Source organism: Sorex fumeus, unplaced genomic scaffold (assembly GCF_029834395.1).
Source record: "Sorex fumeus unplaced genomic scaffold, SorFum_2.1 ptg000028l, whole genome shotgun sequence".
NCBI classification, from domain to species: domain Eukaryota; kingdom Metazoa; phylum Chordata; class Mammalia; order Eulipotyphla; family Soricidae; genus Sorex; species Sorex fumeus.
In genome coordinates, this window is record NW_026606085.1 from 1470844 (window position 1) to 1488753 (window position 17910).

Below are 17910 nucleotides of genomic sequence, written 5' to 3' on the forward strand. Positions count from 1 at the left end.
AATGTGCAAGGAACGACAAGAGAGAGATAGCCACAAAAAATCGCCTATCTTCAAAAACTCTTGAGCTAATTCGCCAGCGTGTTTCGGCGCATGCCTCAGGCAACCGCAAGCTAACATCCGAGCTCGCAAAGCAGTGCAGAGATGCGATCAAAGAAGACCTCAGAGAGAGAATAGCAGAAGTACTGGTAGATGCAGCAGAGCCGGGAAAAGTATTTGTAACTCCCGCCTGTCCTTCACCAACTACAAGACCAAGATGACTGCCCTCCGACGTCCTGATGGATCCATCACATTCTCCAGAACGGCAATGGAGAAGATTATCCATGACTTCTACTCAAATCTCTTCGATAGCCATGTCCACTTGCCGACATACCAAATTCCACAGGATGGATATGTCGTTCCCAACGTTCTCCCTTCCAAAATCCGACACGCCATTTCATCGGTAAAGAAACAAACAGCACCCGGCCCAGACAAGGTCAGACCTGAACACTTGAAGAACCTGCCGTCAGTGCTCATCAATACACTGGCTCGGCTCTTCACTTGCTACCTGTTTGAATGCAAGGTTCCGTCCCAATGGAAAACCAGCAGGACCGTACTACTGTTCAAGAAGGGAGACATCCATTACATTGGCAAATATTGCCCGATCTGCCTATTGTCTGTCATCTATAAGTTGTTCACTCGAGTCATCCTAAATAGGATTGGCAGAACACTAGATGAAGGACAACCATGCGAGCAAGCCGGGTTCCGCAAAGGATTCAGCAACATCGACCATATCCACACGATAACCAAGCTCATTGAGGTTTCTCGGGAGTTCAAGATGCCGCTCTGTTTAACGTTCATTGATTTAAAGACGGCCTTTGATTCTGTTGAGATGGAAGCAGTCATTGAAGCCCTAGCCAATCAGGGCATTCAAGCCCAATACATCAGGATCCTCCATGAGCAGTATTGCGGATTCACTACCAGGATCTCACCATTCTACAAAGAAGTGTTCGTTGACGTCAAGAGAGGGGTGCGGCAGGGTGATACCATTTCACCGAAACTCTTCAGTGCTACCCTCGAGAACATCATACGACGACTGGAATGGGAAGGAATGGAAGTGAAGATAGATGGTCGGCAACTACACCACCTCCGCTTTGCTGATGACATTGTTTTCATAACACCAAACATCAGCCAAGCGGCACAAATGCTGGTCGACTTTGACCGTGAGTGTGGAAAGGTATGACTACAGCTGAATCTTACGAAGACAGTGTTTGTGAGGAACAGCCTCTTTCCTGATGGCCCATTCGCTGTCAACGGAACGACCATCTCCGAATGCAACAGCTATGTGTACCTAGGTCGAGAGGTCAACATGACAAATGACCTGGCAACCGAGCTGCGCAGGAGGAAGACAGCGGCTTGGAACGCCTCCAAGAACGTCAAACTAATAGCTAAGAGGACGAAGAACCTCCGACTCCGGGCACATCTCTTTGATTCCACTGTTCTTCCTGCTTTAACATATGCCTCAGAGACCTGGGCCCTACGCAAACAGGATGAGAACGCTATTCAGGTCTCCCAAAGAAGAATAGAAAGCGCTATGCTCGGAATATCACATTTCACTCAAATGAGAGAAAGAATCCGGAGTTCTGACATCCGTCGACGATCAAGAATCAGGGACGCTGTCTCATTTGCCAAGGTGTCGAAAATCAGATGGGCTGGCTACGTAATGAGATTTAAAGACGACCACTGGACTAGAGCTGTTACCGACTGGATTCCACGGGATGTCAAAAGACCGCGTGGCCGCCCACCTACCAGATGGTCAGACTTCTTCGTCAAGATCATGAACAATCGGTTTGAGGCTCTTCATGTTCCAGGAGTGAACAGATGCCATTGGACTACACTTGCACGCGACAGGGACAAATGGAGACGTTACTGGCGCCTGCTCGAGCAAATCGAGGACTAAAGTGAAGTTAAGTGATTAAGTGATTAAGTACCCTTCAGGCGTCTGCCTAGATGGGGCTTCTTGGTGACTGAACTGCCACCTACAGTTCTGGAGTGTCAGACTGTTTTCAGTCTCCCCACTGTCCTCTGTGTGTAGTGACAACTTCAAGTGGCACTGGGAATGCCACATTCTCAAATCACCAACCACTCTCTGTAGGATAACATTGCTTTGTCCTTTCTCTCTTGCCACAAGGTGCTTAGACTTATCGGGTCACACCCATCATAGTGCTCACAAGTCACTCCCATTCCTTTGTTTATCTGTAATCACTTCTCTATGCTCTATTCCCAACCAGTTAATCATCTTTTCCCCCTAATCAGACTCTATTAATTCGTAGGACACTGAACTTGTTATTTAAGTTAATAATGCCTTTCTCCCCTCCTTATGTCTTTTGAAGAGTTTACTTTAAAGCAATGTCCTTTTGTATAGACACAAAAAGACAATTAATATGATGCTTTTGGAACATGGGATTTAATTGGCTTCGAATATTATTCATTCCTGGGCATCTGCTTTCTCAACTTAAGCCTCAGTTACCCTCTCTTCCTAACGTCCCCCAAAACAGGGTCCCAACAAGGAACTGGATCGAACTAGGGCAAGCAGTAAGCTATGTGCTAACTTGGTATCGAGATGGGCTTGGCCAAAGTGCCATATGTCTTTATTATTATTATTATTATTATTATTATTATTATTATTATTATTTTACTTTTTGGGTCATACCCAGCCCATGCTCAGGGGTTACTCCTGGCTCTGCACTCAGTAATCACTCCTGGAGGTGCTTGGAGGATCATATGGGATGATGAGAATCGAACCCGGGTCGGCCGTGTGCAAGGCAAACACCATACCCGCTGTGCTATTGCTCCAGCCCCAGTGCCGTAATTCTTAACTATAAGTTAAGAGTTTAATCATGGACAAATGCTGTCATGATCCAAAAGTAATGATGAGACTAGGACCCTGCTAGGAATAAGAAAGACTAATATGGTCTGAGCACTGTAGTCTGAGATCGGGATGATCCCAGGAGAGCAATTCTATAAGCTTAATGCATCTTTCACTGTGTCCATATAAAACGATTAATATTATGAATGCTTATATGTTTGTTGGACATCGAGAGAAGAAACACACCCATAGGATTCCTGCTTAAAGAGACCCTGTCCTAGAAGCAGCATCCCCTGAGGGAGAGAAGTTTAACCCTATTTTGTGTGACCACACCTATGTGGAAGTACAGCCATGCATGGTTTTGGAATTTAACTAGACTGTAAGAGTGGGCTGCAGGATCAGAGCCAGAGCAGAGCGAGAAGGAAAGGGGGTTCCAGATTGGGGCCCGGGAGAGATGGAGAGAGAGATACAGGAGTAAATGGGGATGAGAATGGAATAAACAGCATCTAATCAATCAACCAGTTTGGCCCTCGCTTCATCCACTGTCTGCCCCATGACCTGGACTGGGAGAGTGGCTCGTGCCCCCAGAATCCTGGGCGGCCAGGGGAAGAGCCGTCAGGGCCATCCCCTGGCCGCCCTTGGAGATTTTTTACAACTCTCCTAGTGCTACACACTTCCAACTGAATCCAGAAAGTCTGGGGCATTGTTCTGAAGACATTTTACTCATAAATTTACATACATGAGAAACACCTGGACAGAGTCCTAATCCTGTCTACCTTCTGTGGGCCTTACTGTGCTTACTGAGTTGAAAATCACTCGACTTTCTGAAACATAGAAAAAAAAATAGAGTATATCATGCTGAGTGAACCAGTCTGCAGAAAAGGGAGAGATAAAGCATCATCTGTCTCATAATATGGGCTTAAAGGATACACAGCAAGGTAGCAACAACAACTAAGAGCAGCCCAATAGGAGAACTGATCCACACAGTTGAGTTTTGTGGAAAGGGACTTTAACGCTGACTTCAATCTCCAAATCCTCACAACATCCAATTACCTAAACTCCAAAACTTAAACCTGTTTCAATCTCTCAGGCTTGCATCAAGTTCCAGGATCTCAGAATGGTTGTTCCACCTGCACACAGACAAGGCACTGGGACAGGAAGTGCTCCCTTGTGAGCAGAAGTGTGGGGGAGTCTCCTAGCTTGACCAACGTTTAACCATCTTTCTGTGTCCTGGGACAAACAGGAACCTCAGTTCCCCTCACTCAGTCCCTGGAGGAGACTTTCAGTTTCCTGTTTTGTGGAAGCCCAAGGCACACAGGCTCCTGTGTTCAACATCTCTACAGGGGACCCTTAGGTCACATTCTAAATGACAAGAAAAAGGAAATGTTTTGGCTGAGACTGGGGGCATTTTTTCTGCCCTTCTAGAGTCTCAGGAAAATCCTCTCCTCTCAAAGGTGTTGCGTTCAAAAATCCCAGATAGTCCGAACCATGCCCTATCTTCCCTGATGAGGTTGCATCATGAAGTTTGAAGTCTCTGTGGGACTAGGGAAACGTCCCCCTTGCAGAAGACATTGATCAAATGCTTGGACTCCCGTGTCCCTGCATGTAGTTATATCATAACCACAGGGACTCTGAGAACAAGGAGATGGTCCGTCTGTCTTGGGAAGTAGCTGCTCAAAGGTTTATGAGTGCAGCATGACTGAGACATAGCTTGCCCACGTGGGGCATAGACTCTTAGTCATACGACAGTTTATTAGGTGAGCAATGGTCCATAGAGCCTGAGGGAGGATGCCTGTGTGAACTAAGGATCAGGTGGCAGAGAGAAGCAGAGGATTGTTATGACTGGAAGAAGCTGCTGGAGCACTGGCCTTGATGCTCTGTGGCAGAAGCAAGGTTGAAGTATTTCTGACACTAGAGATGTCTCTTTCCCAAGTCTGGAGCCACTGATCACCAGCAAATCAAGGCCAATTCATCTACGTTATTCTTAGAACTGTCCGAGAAGATGGGGCTTTGGGAACTCTCTATAGGTCCAATATCCTCTAGTGGTCAAGGGGCTGTGCCAGGGAGAACTCCACACTTCCAGGCATCCAGCGGGATACTGTCTCCTTAATAATGAGATAATTCGGGGAAACAAAAAATACAGAATGAAAGGACATGAACAAAAAAACACTGCAGTCAAAGTTATGTGATTAAGAAGATTAAAAAAAAAGTAGAGACTGAAGAAAGATTTTGAAATATGTGTTGGAATTGGTTGAAATATAATCTATACCAGTGGTCTCTTTCAAGACAAAGCCCGGCCAGCCCCAACCGTAAACCATCAATCCTATAGTCAGGGTTTGACCCCTCCATACACTTTGTCTCATGGCTCCTCAGAAGCTGCCGTAGTTCTGTCCTAGAAAACAGTGGGGGCTGAGATGAACACGTCTGTCCTTTGGGTTTGTCTTGGATTCTCAGACAGGATGAGAGTTTTAATAACATCTTAGACATGAGTATTAGGCAGCCGCGCCCACCCCCACAGCTGTCTCATGCCCACTCACCCACCAGACCTGCAGCCCAGCAGCTGGAATTCACAAACACACCGACCCCGGCTGAGCACTAGAGGGCGCTCTACAAGGGCCCTGTCTCCTCTCCGCTGAAGGCCCAGTAGCTCTACCCACCCCCCACTGACCCACCACACCTACTGCCCAAGGCCTAACTTCAGGACTTCACTGAGAGTCTCCTCAGACTCATTTCCAGTCGATAGATCCTAAACTTTCTGGACTGAATGACACCTCCTCATTCCTCAGAACTGAAGTTCCAGTTGGAGCCACTAAACAAGATGAGTAAGTAACATAGAAGCCAACTAAACTCAACAATAAAACAGTAATATAGAAGGCTCAACCAGTGACCAACAACTTAGTAAATTCTCAGGCAAAGGTTCCACAACCCTGAGGTGAGATAAAACAATTTCACAAATGTTCTTTTACTAGAAGTGATTTGATAATTAATTTAATCTTTTTATTGTAATAAGGTAAAGGTAAAGGCCCTCCTGTTGTTCATCGATTTGCTCGAGCTGGCCCAGTAACGTCTCCACTGGAGATTTTTGTTGTTACTGTGTTTGGCATGTCGAATACATCATGGGTGGCTTGTCAGGCTCTGCCGCGCGGGCGAGATACTCTCGGCAGCTTGCCGGGGTCTCCGAGAGAGGCGGAGAAATCAAACTCGGGTTGGCTGCGTGCAAGGCAAATGCCCTACCGCTGTGCTATCGCTCCAGTAACAGTAACATACAATAAATCATTATGTGCCTGCTGAAAGGGCAGACTTCTGGGGTTGGTTGGGAAATGGGGACACTGAGGAAAGAAGGTCATTAGGAGAGGGGATTGGTGTTGGAATATTAAAAACCCATTATTATTAATATTAATTAATATAAATATTAAAAACTGCATTAGGAACAACTTGCAAATCTCGGTGTTTAAATAAGGGAAACAAAGTTTAATTTTAGAGTTGCTGAGAGATAGAAAAGAGAAAATGTGAACTAATTTAGGGAATTTTCATCCGTTCATCTTCTATGATTATGAAGACGAGTAAGGCATGACCCTCCTATGACCTGTTTTAATGTGCCCCATTGACCAGTGCTCAATCCACCAGACAGGGTGGGTGAGTTCAGCACCCAATGGGACAAGGAAATCCAAGGTAAGAAAGTTTCCCCTTATAACAGACTGGGTCACCTCATGAAAATCCTCTCAGGTTCTGGGGTCAAAAGTTCTCTGGGCTGTGGAGCTCACAGCTGTCTCCCCACTCAAGACTGAGTCTCTGGGGAAGGCAGAGCTGTGTTCAAGAAGAAGATGATTCTGTGGGGTCTTTTCCTCTGTCTGGTGACAGCCCGCCTGGGTGAGTGTCCCAGATGTGACAGGGTCTAGGGGAGGGAATGACTGCAGGGACTAACAGTGACTGATTCTCCTTGTCCCCAGGTGCTGTGTCTGCTCTGACCCTATAGGAGTTGGGCCCAGGAATGGTGACCTCCTCCCAGGCCCTTTCCCTCACCTGTGTTGTCTCCAGATTCTCCATTCCAACCAGAGGTTACTGTTAGCACTGGATCCGCCAGCCCCCTGGAAAGGGCCTGCTCTGGTTGGTGAGCATCTGTTATGCAAGAGGCATCAACTACGACCCCACCTTCAAGAATCCCGTCTCCATCACCAAAGACACGAACAAGAACCAGTTCTCCCTGCAGCTGAGCTCAGCGACCCCCAGAGGACACAGCCATGTATTATTGTGCAAGAGACACAGTGAGGGGAAGTCGGGGGGGGGGGGGGGAGCCCAGACACAAACCTGCTGAAACAGAATAGGCTGCAGGGCTCTCCAGGGCCACCAGAGGGCGCTCAGGACTGAGGGGGCACAGGGACCAGGTGGGGTCAGTAACTGGCCCACAAAGGTAATCCTAACAGCACAGTAACTAACCCACACTGTACTCAAAGAGGCCACAAGGTCATACAAGGGTCCGTGTCCTGCCATCACTCACTCTCAGGACAGGCCCATTCTCAAATCTCCCGCAAGGATCTTTATATCAATTTCCTCCAGGATCTCACACTTCATGCACCCACTGTTTCCACCCAGACATAATGGGGGTGAAGGTCTCTGACTCTCCCTTCGGCAGTGACCCCACACAATCCCCTCTTGTCTGCTCCCCGGAGTGTCTCACTCCGGTGCTCAGGGTCGCCCAGAGATGGGCTCAGCCAAGTCTCCTGTCAGGCGGTGCCTGGTCACCTGAAGAACCACCTGTGACCCCTGAGCCTCCTCGTCTTCCTCACTCTGCTGTGTCCCTCTGTGCAGGGCTAATGGAGGGGTTTCAGGAGGACTCGGGGGAAAGCTCCAGCCCATACCCCTAAGCTCACTCCTGGGCACTCACCTGCAGGGCCTTCAGGAAGGGTCCATGTCACTCACTAGTGTCTAAGGTCAGGAAGATGCTGTGGGCATCACACCTGAACTGGATTAAATTAAAACACTGATCCTCTAGCTAGAATGCTCATTGATTGCCAACAAAAATATCATCTGAACAACATGCGCAATGATGATTAATTATTCTAATGTTGTGCCCTGTGTGTGCCGGGAACCAGGAAATAAGGCGATCAATTCCTTCTCATTCTGCACCCTGAGATCCAGGGTCCCCATGGTGTGTCCTCCAGACAGGGGGGAGGATGAGCTGAGGTGCACAGAAGGAGGCAGGAAGAACGGTTCATTCCTCCTGCTTCTGATTTTAGTCCATTTGGAACCTGATTGGCCTGGATATGACACACTTTAAAGAAAAAAATCTATTTCCTTGAGAAAAAAGTGTTCAGATAAATATTCAAAGTCACTGAATTCAAAGACACTGCAAGAAGTTGTATTTCTGTTCACAGATATTTATCACTCAAATTTTCACAAGATGTCAAATACATATATTCAAGGATATTGATCCTTAGTGGAACTTGGAAATTCTACTGGCCTATGAATCAAACACCCATAGTATTCTATTGAGAGTGACATTGATTTTTACATGTTAATCGTTTCTTTCTTAGTATTTCTATCTGTACTGTAACCCTTAGCTCTCCCTTTGCAGGACTTCCCCTCTCCGGCCCTTTCTTGTAACCCAGACTTACTCTAAGGTCTCTGTGAGCTGTGATGTGATCAGGCATGAGTAACCCCCACGTGGGGGCAGGAAGGATTCCGTTCTCCATGGGCTGTGTCTGAGAACACCTCCCTGTGGAAACCCGTGTGAATCAGGCTGGGCTCATTTCCCAGTGCCGGCTTGGGGGGAGAGGGGGAACGGGGGACATACGTGGAGGGAAGAGCACATGGGAGGTGGGACTGTCGTTGGCATGGTGAAAACCTGAAACAACTGTATTGTGAAGAACTTTCTAAATCACAGTGCTTAAAGTAAGAAAGGAGAGAGAGACAGAGGGAGAGATACTAAGAGAGACAGAGAGAGACAGGGAGAGAGAGAGAAGACAGTTTTCATAAGTGACCGAGTATGAACATGTCAGTTCAGACTGAGCTCTTGCCAGGGTCTGCAGTGACAAGGGGATTTGGGGAAAGGGTCTGTCAGACGCCCTTCAGTCATCTCCAGAAATCCACTCCTCCCGGGACACTCGTTCCCTTTAAGTGTCATTGAATGTTACCCACTGCTGGAGGCACCTGATGGAGCAACAGAACCAACTGTGGCCCTGCTGGAGGGTGACAGGGTGGGAACAGCAGGACCCCTGAGCAGGGACACGCAAGCTCTGATAGAGATAAAAGATGGGCAGATATGGACAGAAGCAGAGTGACTTCAGTGGAGAAGCCCCTAGAGTTGGCGTAATATCCCCTGGGCATTGTGGGTGAGATGAAAGGCAGAGAAACCCCCAGTGTGACACTGACCTGTTCCTCTCCACTTTGAGAAAGGGCAATGGTGGAAAAATTTTTGAAAGTTAGAAAATCTACATATTCCATGAAAACTTTAAAAGAAGCATTTGGAATAGTTTAAATGTAGCCTATAACTAATGCCTGCCCCATGAGAATGCATGATATATATATATATATATATATATATATATAAAATTCAAAAATCAGAGATTCAGAGTGATAGTAGAATTCATAATTTTCTTTTCTTGCCCTCGCCAGTGGGGGTATTCCCAGCATCCCATATGGCCCACCCGAGCACTGCCAGAAGAAATTCTTTTTTAAAAATTTTATTTTATTTTTTAAAGTTGTTCACAATATTTAGTTACATTTAATATTCTAACACCAATCCCACCACCACTACACCTTCCCACTACCATATTTCCATATCAAATCCCAAACCCTGCCCTCAAAGTGGAACAATAATAATTTATTTTGTATTCCTTGTTTTGAATAATCCAACTGAAAACGAGACCAAAAATGTTTCTTAGAAGAAAGTGTTTGAATATTGCTGCATTTCGTCCAGGAGCCATTATTCCCTTATATAAGAGATTAGTAACATGTTGTTAAAGGTTGAGTCTTGTCTGCATATATATATGTATATAAACGTATATATATGTATATGTATGTATAAATATATATAACACCAAGATTGGTTGCCTTCTACTTTAAACCCCATAAAATGAGGTGTGCTACTCGTCGTATATTGGTGGGGTAAAGTGTGACATGTCCAGGGATAGTTTGGCTCTTGAGTGAGGCCCTTCCAAGCATGTGCCACCTTGTGCATGGCGGCAGTTGAGATCTGGAGGTTTTCGACTGCTGGGGTTGCCTCAGTTGGGGCTGAAGGGGCCTCACCCAGTCTCACGCTGGGTTGCCCAGAATGAATGAAACAGTCATTGCCCGGAGTAATTCTTCAGTGCAGAGCACACCAAACATCACTGAGTGTGCCCCCCCAATAAAAAATAAAATAAAAATAAACTCAAACTGAAATTTTCTATTAACTATATAATTTGTAAACAGTTATCAGATACAACTATGTCATAATTTCTTTACGGAAAAAATGAGAACTGGGAAGTGCAGTTTTTTGGATATTATTTTAGAGAGAGACATATATGAAACAAATTTAAGGATGATCATAGTTATGAGCTTTCTAAATGGTGCCTATATTACAAAGCTTTTTAAAAATAAACAATGCAAACAATTTTTATTAGCAACTTGAAATTGAAATGATTGTGCTTATTTTAACTTAACTTAATTTAAGACAGATTATTAAATTAAGTGAGGAGCCTTCTGTGACCTGTTTCAATGTGCTTCATTGGCAAGTGCTCAATCCACCAGACAGGGTGTGTGAGTTCAGCGCTCCAGTGGGACAAGGAGGTCCAAGGTCTGAAAGTTGCCCCTTATAACACACTGGGTCGCCTCATGCAAATCCCTCTCAGGCTCCAGGTCAAATGCTCTCTGGGCTGTGGAGCTCACAGCTGTCTCCTCACTCAGGGCTGAGTCTCTGGGGAAGGAAGAGCTGTGTTCGAGAAAAAGATGATTCTGTGGGGTCTTCTCTTCTGCCTGGTGACAGCCCCCCTGGGTGAGTGTCCCAGATGTAATAGGGTCTAGGGAAGGGAGTGACTGCATGGACTGACAGTGACTGATTCCCCTTGTCCCCAGGTGCTGTGTCTGCTCTGACCCTGCAGGAGTCGGGCCCAGGCCTGGTTGCCCCCTCCCAGACCCTCTCGCTCACCTGCGCTGTCTCCGGATTCTCCATCACAACCAATGGTTACTGCTGGAACTGGATCCGCCAGGCCCCAGGGAAGGGCCTGCTCTGGTTGGGGATTATATGTTGGGAAGGAAGCACCTACTACAGCCCGTCCCTCAAGAGCCGCGTCTCCATCACCAAAGACGCGAACAAGAACCAGTTCTCCCTGCAGCTGAAGACCCCCGAGGACACAGCTATGTATTACTGTGCAAGAGACACACACAGTGAGGGGAAGCCAGGGGGAGCCCAGACACAAACCTGCTGAGACTGGCTGGGCTACAGGACTCTCCAGGGCCACCAGAGGGCGCTCAGGACTGCGAGTGGCACAGGGACCAGGAGTGGGTCAGGCCCACAAAGGGAATCCTAATAGCACAGCAACTAACCCACACTGGGCTCAGAGTGACAACGGGGTCACACAGGGATGCCTGCCTTGTAATCGCTCACTCTCAGGACAGGCCCATTCTCAAATCTCCCACAAGGATCTCTGTACCAACTTCCTGTAGAATCTCACACTTCCCCCTGTTTCCGCCATATGGAGGTGAAGATCTCTGACCCTCTGCACAGTGACCCCACGCACTTCCCTCCTGTCTGCTCCTCGGAGAGTCTCACTCCCGTGCTCAGGGACACCCAGAGATGAGCTCAGTCGAGTTTCCTGTCAGGGTGCCTGGTCACCTGAAATACCAACTGTGACCCCTGAGCCTCCTCTTCTTCCTCACTCTGCTGTGTCCCTCTGTGCAGGGCTATGGGAGGGGCTGCAAGAGGACTGGGGGCGAGTTCCAGCCCATACCCCTCAGCTCACTCCTGGACACTCACCTGCAGGGCCTTCAGGAAGGGTCCCTGTCACTCACTGGTGTCTAAGGTCAGGAAGATGCTGTGGGCGTCACAGCTGAACTGGATCAAATTAAAACACTGATCCTCTAGCTAGAATGCTTATTGATTGCCAACAAAAATATCATCTGAACAACATGCGCAATGATGATTAATTATTCACGTGCTTTTCCATGTGTGTGCCGGGAACCAGGAAATCAGGGGATCAATTCCTTCTCATTCTGCACCCTGAGACCCAGAACCCCCATGGTATGTCCCCCAGATAGGGGGCAGATGAGCTGAGGTGCACAGAAGGAGGTAGGAATAACAGTTTATTCCTCCTGCATCTTATTTTAGTCCTTTTGGAACCTGATTGACCTGGATATGACACACTTTAAAGAAAAAAATCTATTTCCTTGAGAAAAAAAAGTGTTCAGATAAATATTCAAAGTCACTGAATTCAAAGACACTGCAAGAAGCTATATTTCTGTTACAGATATTTATCATTCAAATTTTCACAAGATGTCAAATACCCAGCCTATATTAAAGAATATTGATCCTTACTGGCCCTTGCAAATTCTACTGGCCTATGAATCAAACACGCAGAGAATCTACTGAAAGTGATATTGACTTCCACAATTCTTTTTTTCTTCCTTAGCATTTCTGTCTTTGTACTGTGACCGTTTACTCTCCCTTTGCAGGACTTCCCCTCTCCAGCCCTTTCTTTGTAACCCAGATTTACTCTAAGGCCTCTGTGAGCTGTGATGTGACTCTGGCATGAGTGACCTCGACGTGGGGGTGGGAAGGATTCCCTTCTCCACGGGCTGTCTCTGAACACACCTCCCTGGAGAAACTAGTGTGAATCAGGCTGGACTCATTTCCAAGTGCTCAGATTTCCTTTTCCCCTGGGTTCTCAGGACAGACTTCTTCTATTCATATTTGAAATTGGGGGACTCAGACCACAGGAGGGGTTTCAGGGGCATGGCCGACTGCCAGAGGGCACTATGGAGCCACCCCAGAAAAGGCCTCAGCTCCACCAGGGGCAAAGAAGGTCACCATGTGCTAGAACCCCACATGGGCCAGGCCAATATTCTGTCACAGCACAGAGGCACTCAGCCCCCATCACCCCCCCCCCATTCCCATCTATGCCCAGTTCCAGTGTCTTTCCTAGGACCCTTCCCCATCGCTCCCAGAGCAGCTCCACTTTCAGTGACACCCTCACACTCCCAATCCCTCCCTGTGATCTGTCCTCCCTGTCCCCCACACTCACCCCACCAGACCCCCAGGACTCCAGTGCCTTGCAGGGTGAGTATGAATCAGAACAAACTTTCCTGTTTGTTATTTTTTATATAGCTTTCTCTTTGATATTCATGTAAGATGTAGAACAGCTTTTTCTCATTTTTCTCCCTCCTTTTAGAAAGCTTGTTTTACCTGTTCTAAAGGTCCAGGACTGAGAGTAATCTAAGACCTCTTTAGTCAGGAATAAAAACCCATAATATATCCCTAGAATGGAAGGCTATTGAGAGTGAGTCTCAATCATCACAACCTACATACACTTACAAAAACAGGAAGCATTGCAGAGAGCATGAGGGAGGGATGAGACATAGGGGAAGGAATACCATGGGCCAAGGGGAAACACTGGGGTGAGGGGTTCATCCACTGTTTTGGGTGTGATGATCTCAGCACAGGTGCCCATATATGACAGCGCTCATGAAACATTAATGAAGTATAAGTCAGTATTGTGTGTATGGCATGACCTCTTGTGGTTTTTATTGCTAATCAAATATTGACGTGGTAAGAAGGAGACGTGGAGTTGGCTGATATGAAGTGTCACACCCCATGCATCTCCATGCACACTAGTCTCCAACATCCTCCAGGTAAGAGCAAAATTCAGAATAAATACAAATTGTTCTCATTACAGGGAAGAAGTTCTTGGCAGCTGCTAGCCAATATTTTGTTTGGTGTTATTTGTGAGTTTTTTTCTGGTTTTGGGTATATACCTGACGTTTCTTAGGGATTACTCCTGACTCTGCTCTCAGCAATTACACTTGAGATTGCTGGGAGAAGCATATGGGATACTTGAGTTCAAACCTGGGCCAGCCATGTGCAAGACAAGCGCCCCACCACTGTGTTATGCTTCAGTCTCTGTTGGTTTGGATTTGTTGTGTCCCACTCTGGGTATACAGCTGGCTTTGTACTCAGGGGTGACTCTAGGTGGGGGCATGGGAAACCATAGGAAGTGAAAGGAATAAACCTTGATCACCCAGAGCAAAAGAAGAAGATTACAGCTCTGCTGCCTCTAATCTGTTGTTACTGGGCACCAATTCTGGTGAACAAGAACAAACCATGGGATGCTGTGAGTATTTTAAGGACAGACTTAAGAGAGAAGGAGTAGAGGGTCAGGGGACTAACATGCTCATGGACCGAGAGCTCCTAATGCCCAACACAGTGAGAGTTTTCACTCAGAACGAGGAATCATCAGAAAAACGACATTCTTAGGTCAGCTGCCTGTCTTAGTCTATAAAAGAGCCTTACACATCCGACAGCCTTCGATATCAGGACAAACATCTCCAACCTCAAAGATTGAAGGGAGAAACAGCAGAGACAGAGCAGACACAGGATCCTGCCTCAGGTTTCCCAGATACCAGGGCTATGCTATCTGGCCATTCTGCTTTACTCCTGATTCTGTTTTAATTTTGGGTTCCCAACACATTAATAACTCGGAGTAATTGAGTGTATTACTTTTGTCTCAATAATCGGACCAACTCAGGAGTATGGTGCTGCTAGCAGGTCAATCTGTACGTATGAGGCGAGTACAGCAGCAGCCTGATAGTGCCTTCGGACTTCTAGATACTTCAAAAGAGCTGCAGTATCTTTGGCCAGACCCCAACAACTTAGGGCCAAGTTTACTAAGAAATTAAATGGCCAAAAGTTAGGCATGTGGGAGTCACACCCATAAACCATCTCTGGCTCAGCTATATAATTAGAGGCAAGGCCTTTCTGGTTGCTGATTTGTTGATTGAGCTACTTAACGCCCATGATCCCAGAGACTCAGAGGCAGGTCTCTGAACCCAGCGACTTTTGGAGAAATATGTCTGTTCCTCACAGTAGTTTACCGGCACCTGGTAACCCCGGGGGGAAAAGGTGTTGTCCCTCCACCTGCTCCCTCTTGGTGGCTCAGTGGGTGCCAAACCTCCAGAGGCCATTGGACAGTCAGGTTTCGGCCTGGAGTGATGGAACACACGAGGCCTCATGGGGTGGGGGTGGAGCTGACCCTTTCCTCCCCCCACCAATGAGACCCTGAGTCATGCACCCATGAATGGCCTCTATGGCTCCTGATCAAGCTCCTTAATTTCCGTGATCCCAGAGACTCAGAAACAAATCTCGTTACCCATCAGCTTTTGGCAGAAATGTGTCCAGTCTCCACAGTAGGTTACTGGCACCAGGCCACCCAGGTGGGAATAGGTTTCATGCCTTGGGCTGTTCCCCCTGGCAGTTTGGTGGCCACCACCCTCCAGAGGCCATTGGACAGTCAGATTTGGGACCGCAGTGACGAGACACTCGGGGTCTCATGGGAAGGGGGTGGAACCAGCACTTTCCTCCCTGTTCCAATGAGACCCTGGGTTGCCGCCCACGAACAGCCTCTCTGGCTCCTGATCAATCTGCTTAACAGCCATAATCCCAGAGACTCGGGAATAAATCTCAAAACACAGCAGATTTTAGCAGAAATCCCTCCAGATTTAATTGTTAAAATTTCAGAATTCCAAAATCATGTGGCCATTACTGCAGCCATACAACATCATTGTTATTCATGACCAGCACTGGAAATCAAATTGTCTCTGGTTGCCTTTTTTGGCAGGTCTGAGTGTTGGGGTAAAATCCCAAATAATAATGGTGGGCTTGGTGTCAAAATATTGATTGTAATCAAAATATAGAGACAGTAATGTGGAAATCATCTTTTCCTCCTCAGGGTGGGGGAGAATGTGGGATAGGGTGTATTCTGTTTTTTTTTTTTTGGTGATGGAAAATGGTCACTGGTGAAGGGACAGGTGTTTCATCATTGTGAGACCGAAACTTAGACCCGAAAACTTTGTAACTGCCTCATGGTGATTCAATAAATAAATTTATAAAAAGGAAAAATAAAGTAAGGCAGAGTTCATGCTCAATTCAATCAGCCTAATCAATGGCTGAATAAATAACAATACTCCTACATTTAAAAATAATAATAACAGGACCAATTCTTACAATATGTTATGAGAATATTGTATAAAGTATTTAAGCTTTTCTGTGACAAATGATGCATGAAACAGAAGTATGACTATAAATCTTACATGATAGTCATCAAAATAGGGACAAAATATCACAAATTAAATTTGTTGTCATATAACAATTGCATGACAGAATCTTTTCTGGGTCAAAAGTCACCCCCAGAAACTGACACTTGCTCTGCAGTTCTTCACTTTCTCTTTAGGTTCAAGCAGAACATTTTATGTAAGGAGGAGGATATGCAAATTAGCGTCTCCCTGCTATGATGAAAAGAGTCCAGCCCAGCCTCAGCTCCAGGAGAAGCTTCAGTTCAGGGGTATCCAGGGGCTCCATCCTGACTCACACAGAACCAACATGGCGTGTGGGCTGAGCTGGCTTCTCCTGGTGGCTGTGTTAGGAAGTAACTCATGGGCAACAGAGATATGGAGCACAGGAGAGATGGAAGAGGCAGATCCTTTGTCTGAGGAGAGTTTCCTGACCAGGATGTCTTTGTTTTCGCAGGGGTCCAGTGTGAGGTGCAGCTGGTGGAGTCTGGGGGAGACTTGGTGCAGCCCGGGGGGGTCCCTGACACTCTCCTGTGCAGCCTCTGGATTCGACTTTAGCAAACATGGGATGCATTGGGTTCACCAGGCTCCAGGGAAGGGCCTAGAGTGGGTTGTAGTCATTTATTATGATGGTGGTAATAAATACTATGCGGACTCTGTGAAGGGCCGATTCACCATCTCCAGAGACAACAGCAAGAACACGCTCTCTCTGCAAATGAGCCGCTTGAGGGAGGAGGACACGGCGCTGTAACACTGTGTGAGACACACAGTGAGGGGAAGGCCCTGTGGTCCCAGACACAAACCACCTTTAGGAGGAAGCAGGGTGAGCTTCAGGGGTTCTGAGGACTCTCCCCTGAGGAGACATTGGTCATGACCAGATGGATCATGTTTCTGTAGAGATCAGGCCTGACCTGCCCCTCAGCTCTCAGATGACCCCAAGGGCTCCTTGTCCTGTGGGTTGTGGTACTGATTCCTCCATCCCCATTGTGGGCAGGAAGGAGTTTGTCTCACTCGCTCCCTCATGATGGTAGATTTTACTAATGGGACCATGACTTCCCTGGGGCCTGAGGGCACATTATTGTCTTGTAGAAATTAAATGACCCTGTGGAGATTGTTTATCATCTCCTAGTAGAAGTCACTTCATCTGTAGCACTGTAGCACTGTCCTCCCGTTTTTCACTGATTTGCTCGTGCAGGAACCAGTAACATCTCCATTGTGAGACTTGTTCTTACTGTTTTTGGTGTATCAAATACTTCATGGGGAACTTGCCAGACTTTGCTGTGCAGGTGAGATACTCTCGGTAACTTGCTGGGCTCTCCAAGAGGAGCAGAAGAATAGAGTAGTAGTAGTAGTAGTAGTAGTAGTAGTAGTAGTAGTAGTAGTGGTAGTAATAATAACAATAATAATAATGCTAATAATAGTAATAATAATGGGTCTAGGACCAGGAAGAGAGTACAACAGGGAAGTCACTTGCCTTGCATGCAGCTGACCCAGGTTGGATACCCGGCACCACCTCCAGTACCATGGCACCTCCAAAAGTGACCCAAGGTGCCAGAGAGATAGTACAGTATGTAGGGCATTTGCCTTGCATGTGATCATCCGGGGTTTGATCGCTGGCTTCCCCTGAACACCACCAGGAGTGATTTCTGAGTGCAGAGCCAGGAATAACTCTTCAGCACTCCCGAGTGTGTCCCAAAAAACTAAACCAACGACAAAGAGAGCAGAGCCAGGAATCAGCCCTGCACACAGCTGGCTGTAGCCAGAAGCAAAAGGGTTGCACTGCCAGGGAGACAGCTCAAAGGACC

At 46.9% G+C, this 17910-nt stretch overlaps 1 gene segment (V, D, J or C); it reads left to right on the forward strand.

The window, feature by feature from the left end:
• The first annotated feature begins 10738 nt into the window (after positions 1 to 10738).
• Positions 10739 to 17910, forward strand: part of LOC130024139 (immunoglobulin heavy variable 4-30-4-like) — a 32554-nt gene continuing 25382 nt past the window's right edge. The window contains 1 exon segment of the V gene segment in view: positions 10739 to 10820. Within this exon segment, the coding sequence occupies positions 10775 to 10820 (46 nt within the window).